Genomic DNA, 7,527 nt, shown 5'->3' with positions numbered 1-7,527 from the left:
CTAATGGGTGCCCTTACAATGAGGCGGGTTCAATAGATTCGAAATTTTTTTAAGCTCAATTAGGTTCTCCTATTGCCTTTAGTCCTCACTCCCCTATGTCATTTTCCCCTAAGCATCAAGTGGCACCCTATCTTTCCTATTCTAATAGTAGAAAGTGTTCTACTCTAGGCTTTTAACTCACTTTAAGAAGGCTTCACAACTAGATCAAAACAAGGCATTTTCTTCGTCCAAACAGGGCAGTTAGAGTTCACACACCAACAAATCCTCCAGTAAGAAAAGAAATACAAACTTCTCACACTTAGGCCAAGTGGGAGAAGTAATAGCCAAGTGGGAGAAGTAATAGAACAACAACCAACAAACAAATGCATGAAAAAAAACTTCTCACGGTTAGGCCAAACAATGGACTAAGTGGGAGAAGAAACAATCACAGAAATAACCAAAACACGATTACAGGAACAAAAGCATGCTATAACAGCAAAAACTACTCATACTTAGACCAAGAATTGGGCTAAGTAGGAGAAAACACATAGTACAAATACAAATAGACACCTAAAATATGCAAGAAAAGTAGAAAAACATGCTAAAAAAACTGAAAAGAAAATTACTAAAAGTAAAATTACTTGTTACTGTGTCTGGTCCCCCATGGGAGCCTGACTTCTGGGCTACCTTCTTATGGTGGTCAGCCTTTGCTTTCTTAGGAATCGATGGGGCTGGTTCCTCCTTCTCCTTCGCTACTTGCTTTGGTATAGTCTTCTTAACAGTCGTGGTGGTGGGATTGGTCACTTCTTCCTTTCTCTTCTGGGTCGGAGGACTTGCTGGTGTACTAGGGGCTTTCTTGAGAGATGAGGTCCCTGGGCCTAGTTGCTTATACTAGCTGCTAGGTCGGGGAGGCATCATTTGCTGGGCCAAGGGGAATCTCCTATCCATTGAACCAATCATCTTCATTATAACATTGATGGCTTCGGCCATCTGTCCATTCTGCACCTCCATGCTCCCCGTGAGCCTTGCGATATTTTTGCTCAGCACGCTCACATCATTTCAGAGCTCTCCCATCTAGCGCCTCCATTCCTCACGCTCAGTATTAGATGGACCTTTCGACTCTTCCAACTCCTTCTTCACGGTTACCACATCAGGCTTGCCCATATCAAAGAACACAATCTCACCTTTTTCATATGTAAGAGTCCCTTGTTGAAGAAAAAAGCCACATTGAATGGCTCTGGGGCATCACAGACTAGCAGGCTAGGCACTGACTTTGCCAACTTCATGCTAACTTCCTTTGTAGATAAGAACCAAGGAGATGGCATGTGTAGAGATGGCGTACTGTGTGGCTAGTCATAAAGTTGCATGCGTAGGCCATCCAATAACCCAGGTGGACCTTTACTCCCTTTAGCATGCACCATGTAAAATAGAGCTCCGGAGTTATGAGGGCGGCGCCAGTCTGACTTAGCAGATTGTACCCCAAAAAAACGTGCGTGAATCGGAGTATCGGCTTGGCAATGTGGAATCCCTTCGAAAAACTCGTCTTAAATTTCCCTCCGTGGTTGCTGGTAATCAGGTCCCATGCCATCTGCATTTTCTATCGTTCTCACTTCGTCTAAACAGATTTTGATTTATTAAAGCAAGAGGTCTCAAAATTGGCATGCATCCTCTCTTTGATCACTCTAACTAAGGGAATCTTGCTTTAATTTTGCTAGTTTATACTTAAACACAGAATCCTAAAAAACTAAAACTCTACTGACTCAAAACTAACAACCTATATGCATGCACGAGTGACTGCACTAACTCCTCCCCCTCCAACTTCAATCCTGCTTGTCCCCAAGCATTTCAGTGAAGTGGAGAACAGGGCCGTTAGAGTTCACACACCAACAAATCCTTCAGTAAGAAAAGAAATACAAACTTCTCACACTTAGGCCAAGTGGGAGAAGTAATAGCCAAGTGGGAGAAGTAATAGAACAACAACCAACAAACAAATGCATGAAAACAAACTTCTCACGGTTAGGCCAAGCAATGGACTAAGTGGGAGAAGAAACAATCACTGAAATAACCAAAACACGATTACGGGAACAAAAGCATGCTATAACAGCAAAAACTTCTCATACTTAGACCAATAATTGGGCTACTTAGACCAAGAATTGGGCTAAGTGGGAGAAAACACATAGCACAAATACAAATAGACACCTAAAATATGCAAGAAAAGTAGAAAAACATGCTAAAAAAACTGAAAAGAAAATTACTAAAAGTAAAATTACTTGTTACTGGGGGGGTTTAATTATGTGTCTGGTCCCCCATGGGAGCCAGACTTCTGGGCTACCTTCTTATGGTGGTCAGCCTTTGCTTTCTTAGGAATCGATGGGGCTGGTTCCTCCTTCTCCTTCGCTGCTTGCTTTGGTACAGTCTTCTTAACAGTCGTGGTGGTGGGATTGGTCACTACTTCCTTTCTCTTCTGGGTCGGGGGACTTGCTGGAGTACTAGGGGCTTTCTTGAGAGATGAGGTCCCTGGGCCTAGTTGCTTATACTAGCTGCTAGGTCGGGGAGGCATCATTTGCTGGGCCAGGGGGAATCTCCTCTCCATTGAGGCAATCATCTTCATTATAACATTGATGGCTTCGGCCATCTGTCCATTCTGCACCTCCATGCTCCCCGTGAGCCTTGCGATATTTTTGCTCAGCACGCTCACATCATTTCAGAGCTCTCCCATCTCGCGCCTCCATTCCTCACGCTCAGCATTAGATGGACCTTTCGACTCTTCCAACTCCCTCATCACGGTTACCACATCAGGCTTGCCCATATCAAAGAACACAATCTCACCTTTTTCATATGTAGGAGTCCCTTGTTGAAGAAGAAAGCCACATTGAATGGCTCCAGGGCATCACAGACTTGCAGGCCAGGCACTGACTTTGCCAACTTCATGCTAACTTCCTTTGCAGATAAGAACCAAGGAGATGGCATGTGTAGAGATGGCGTACTGTGTGGCTAGTCATAAAGTTGCATGCGTAGGCCATCCAATAACCCAGGTGGACCTTTACTCCCTTTAGTATGCACCATGTAAAATAGAGCTCCGGAGTTATGAGGGTGGCTCCAGTCTGACTTAGCAGATTATACCCCAAAAAAACGTGCGCGAATCGGAGTATCGGCTTGGCAATGTGGAATCCCTTCGAAAAACTCATCTTAAAATTTCCTCCGTGGTTGGTAGTAATCAGGTCCCATGCCATCTGCATATCAAAGCCTGGAGTCTTCTTCGGGGCCCAATCTACCTCTCATTCCATATGCCTTCATCATCTTCTTCCCGCGTAAACAGCCCCATTCGCAAGGACCACTCTCGGATGCTCATTTCCATGTCTTAACCGAAGAGGCGGAAGCTAATAGAATCGGCGTCAGGGTCCATGGTGGACTTAAACTTATATGAGGTGAAGAATTCCTTGGCCAGTGCGATGGGCACCTCTGCCGTGCAGTGATCCAGCAGCCAATCGAAACCGATGGCACGGATATACAATAGAAATTATTCCTCCGATTTTATCTCCTGGAGGGATGGGGGGTCGTACATCTTCCTGGCCTTTGCGTGCTTCCCCTTTGAAGCGCGCCCACTGCAAGTCTCTGCCAGCTTTGAGTCATCAAAGTGGACCATGGCCTCAAGTAGCCTCTTTGTCAGCAATACTTCCATTGGTTCGTACGCCGGCCCCACCACCTGGTTTATTTCCACATCTTCTTCATCTTCATTCTTTTCTGTTGGTTCGGGAAACGGGACACTAATTGGTTTCGAGAAGGCTTCACTAATCTTCAGGGTGGAGGAGGCTTGCCTTTGCTTCTTCTATAAGGGTGTAGCCTCTTGCTTACCCTTTCATTTCCGCTCCTGTGCATAGTGTTTCTTCTCGGCCTCAGAAGAGAACTTCTCTGTTTTGACTGGTTCTCCTGGGCTTGGGGGATCCCATCCCCTGTTTCCTCTCGCATCTCCTGGGTCTCGGGGATATCATCCCCTACCTCCTCTTCGCTTTCCAAATCTATCAGGTGCAAACGTCTGGCCCTTGTAGACGCCCGTGTCTCCTCCAGTTTCTTGTCACAACAGTTATTCCGTCAATTTGTCCTTGCAGTGGCCGGTGTATCCTTCGACTCTAGCCCCTCGTCCGGTACAACCATGAATTTGGTCCCCTGAATAACGTCGAGCCTATCGGACAGTTCATACCCGTCTACATCCATGTCAACCTTCTCGGTCCTATCATTCTCATCACCGTCTTCATCGATGATCTACTCTTCTCTTTCTTCGGCTTCCAGTTCCTCCGGGATTTGTTCTTCTACACCCCTCTTTCCTTTTGTAGTTTCAATAATACTACCAGTAGGGACTTCTCCCTCTACATCCTCATCATTGGGTATTTCTCCTTCAACCTCTTCTCTCGGTTCTCCAACAATACCATCACCAATCCTATAACCACTACCCTCATCAGTCCTATCACCACTACCCTTGTTAGATTCTCCGTCTCCCGTATTCACATTCCCTGCACCTTTTACTCCCTAGTCCCCTTCCGCCTCAACATCACCCTTTTCTTTCTCACGTTCATCCCTCTCCCTTGTACTAGTGGGTACGACTGTAGAATTGACAAATTGAAATTTGGGTTGGGTGGATGGTATTACCGGTGTAATATCTGAAATTACGGTTTCGGATGGAGATTTTGGGGGTTCCGTTTGGAGTAAGAAGGACTTGGATGTTGGAGTTTCTATTAGGGTTCTAGGTCGTGGAGGGATGTTAATCGGGGCTACACTTGGAGCGGCCTCCTCCTTCCTGAGTTCTTCTGCTAGACGAGCGAATAAATCGCTAGCCTTTTCGCTTTTTCCGTATTTCTTTAGAAACTCTCTCATTATTTCTTCCGGATCAGATTCGTTGCCCGGTGGTGGAACTGTGGTTGAGGGAGTAGGCGGGATAGCGGAGATTGTGGTTGTCGTCTCTCCTGTAACTGGTTTCTTAGTGGTGGCTTTAGACGACGAAGTTGCCACCGTCCCTGTCTGAGGAGCGGACGGTGGCTTCTTGGTTGGCAGATTCTTTGGCGGTTGTGATTGCTCGCCGGCCGTAGATTTGACCGATTGAGAGTTCTTATGTCGGGCTTTGTGTCGTTGTGGTTGGTTTTCCATGGTGTTGGTTCAGAAATTGGTGGTGGTTGATGGCGGTTTCGTCGGAACTGTCACAATGAAGAATGGAAAAGGTGAGGTAAGGGTATAAACATTTGTGAATTATGAGAGAGATATTATGTGAGGAGGGAGGTTATGAAGAATAGGGGAAGTTATTTAAGAAACTAATAGAAAGAAGAGAATAGGAAACAAGTACATAAAATCACAAGGAAAAGAAAACGAAACAAGGAAATAAAATTAAAGGAAAAGAAAATGAGAGAGGCGGTTGCTTGCTGATGCAAGAGTCAGAAACAGTACGCTTTCCTATCTCATCCAAAAATTTGAAATTTAATTTTTGAATTTTTTTTCAAAACTTCTCCCCCCCCCCCCCTTCTTTTTAACCGAAAATTTCTCCACCTCATATCTTCTTCAGAAATTCGTTTAACTCTCTCATACCCAAACTTAGAAAGGTCAACTAAAAGGTAAGACATCTGAGCAACCTCGTCAAGGGAATGCGAATCCAAACAAAATATTTCAAATTTCATTTTTGGAAAATTCATTTTTTTTACCGAGAAAGGTCAACTAAAATGTTTCAAAAATATTTTTGGAAAATTCATTTTTTTTCTTTGTTTGGATTTTTAAATATATGAAATAATACATATTTACAATACTTACAAATTTTGCGGAGCTAATCTCAGGGCTATGTTGGGTCAGTTTTACAGTTAAAAATTTCCTAACAATCTACCAGATCCAGCAGATTCCCGAAGATTACCTAGCACCCTGACCAGTTAGGCAATAGTAGAGAGTATACGTAGCGAAATTTTCTTCCACCACGCACATCTCTGAACTATCCCTAAATTCCATGACCCTATGACCATTAACAAGAAAAGGAATAGAGTTAGGAGAGACTCCCTGAATTTGCACGGCTCCATTCACTCGAAGGCCAGTGTAGGGTCCAATCCACTTGGATTTTAGTTTCCGAGGCATCATTTTAAGCCTTGATTGGAATAGGAGCACTTTCTGACCAACTAGCAGTTACTTGACCCGAAGGTTGTTGTCGTGCCACAATATTGTTTTCTCCTTGTACCACATAGCGGCATCATACGACTCAAGCCTTAATTCCTCCAGCTCTTGCAGTTGAAGCGTTCTCTCCTCCTCACAGGCCTGAGGCTTCATGTTTATCTCTTTGATTGCCCAATAAGCTTTGTGCTCAACCTCGACAGGGAGGTGGCACATTTTGCTTAATACGAGCCTGTAAGGCAACATTCCAATGGGAGTTTTGAACACAGTTCGGTATGCCCATAAATCATCGTCAAGTCTTTTACTCCAATCCTTCTTCGATGGATTCATTGTCTTCTCCAAAATTGCTCTGATTTCTCTGTTCGAGATTTTTGCCTGACCATTTGCCTGGGGGTGGTAAGGAGTGGATAAACGATGGTGAACACCATATTTCCTCATTAAAGCTTCTATCGTCCTGTTGTAGAAATGAGTCCCTTGGTCTGAGATGATTTCTCAGGGCACACCATACCGGTTGAATATATTGGCCTTCAGAAACCTCGCTACTTCCTTCGATTCGCAAGAACTTGTAGCCTTGGCCTCTATCCATTCGGAAACATAGTCCACCACAACCAGTATGTAGGGGTTCCCATATGACGATAGAAAGGGACCCATGAAGTACATTCCCCACACATCGAAAATCTCACAAAGAATAATTGGAAACAGCGGCATTTCATCCCTCGCAGAAATCCCCCTGGTCTGTTGGCATCAAAACCCGCTGTCTAAAAACTTCTGCGCTGTCTTTCTTGGCCCAAAATGACAAGCACATGTCAATGCGTGGCAATGATTCAAGACATCCTTTTGTTCCCACTCGGGGATGTATCTTCTAATCACTTTATCGGACCCCATCCTCCAGAGGTAAGGGTCGTTCTAAAAATATTACATGGCTTCACTCTTAAGTTTCATCCTCTGGGCCCGGGAAATTTATGGAGTACTCGGCAACTCTCCCGTGACCAAGTAGTTTGCCAGGTCTGCAAACCAAGGTTCTTCATTCAGCTTACACTTCCCTTTATCCAAATCTCTTGGGCCGGTTAACGCTAACACTGCCACCCAACTAATAGGTCTAGGTGATTCCATCACATAATATTAATGTTCCTCTGGGAATGCATCCGGTATAACTTCTTCATTTTCTCCTTGAAGTATCCTGCTTAGGTGATCAACCACCTTCTCTGTACCTTTCTTGTCTCTGACCTCCCAATCGAACTCTTGAAGCAACAGGACCCAGGGAATCAGTCTCGGCTTAGACTCCTTTCTGACTAACAGATATTTAATAGCTATGTGAATACAATCACCATCGACCATAACAGATATGGTCGGAACTTCTCGAATGAGTACACAACAACCAACATTTCTTTCTCTGTAGTGTCGTAATTC

At 44.4% G+C, this 7,527-nt stretch overlaps 1 protein-coding gene across 1 annotated transcript; it reads right to left on the bottom strand.

The window, feature by feature from the left end:
• Positions 1-4,506: 4,506 nt before the first annotated feature.
• Positions 4,507-5,121, bottom strand: LOC121766980 (mucin-7-like). The gene has a single exon (XM_042163201.1). It carries the CDS (start codon positions 5,119-5,121, stop codon positions 4,507-4,509), a length of 615 nt encoding a protein of 204 aa, XP_042019135.1.
• Between the last annotated feature and the right edge of the window lie 2,406 nt (positions 5,122-7,527).

This window comes from Salvia splendens, chromosome 15 (genome assembly GCF_004379255.2).
Source record: "Salvia splendens isolate huo1 chromosome 15, SspV2, whole genome shotgun sequence".
Taxonomy (NCBI): Eukaryota; Viridiplantae; Streptophyta; class Magnoliopsida; order Lamiales; family Lamiaceae; genus Salvia; species Salvia splendens.
The sequence above is the reverse complement of the archived record's forward strand: the minus strand, read 5'-3'. Positions and strand labels throughout refer to the sequence as shown.

What these genes read in the sequence shown, in the direction of transcription:
- LOC121766980 (XM_042163201.1), bottom strand. Translation starts at nt 5,121, where the DNA reads ATGGAAAACCAACCACAACGACACAAAGCCCGACATAAGAACTCTCAA.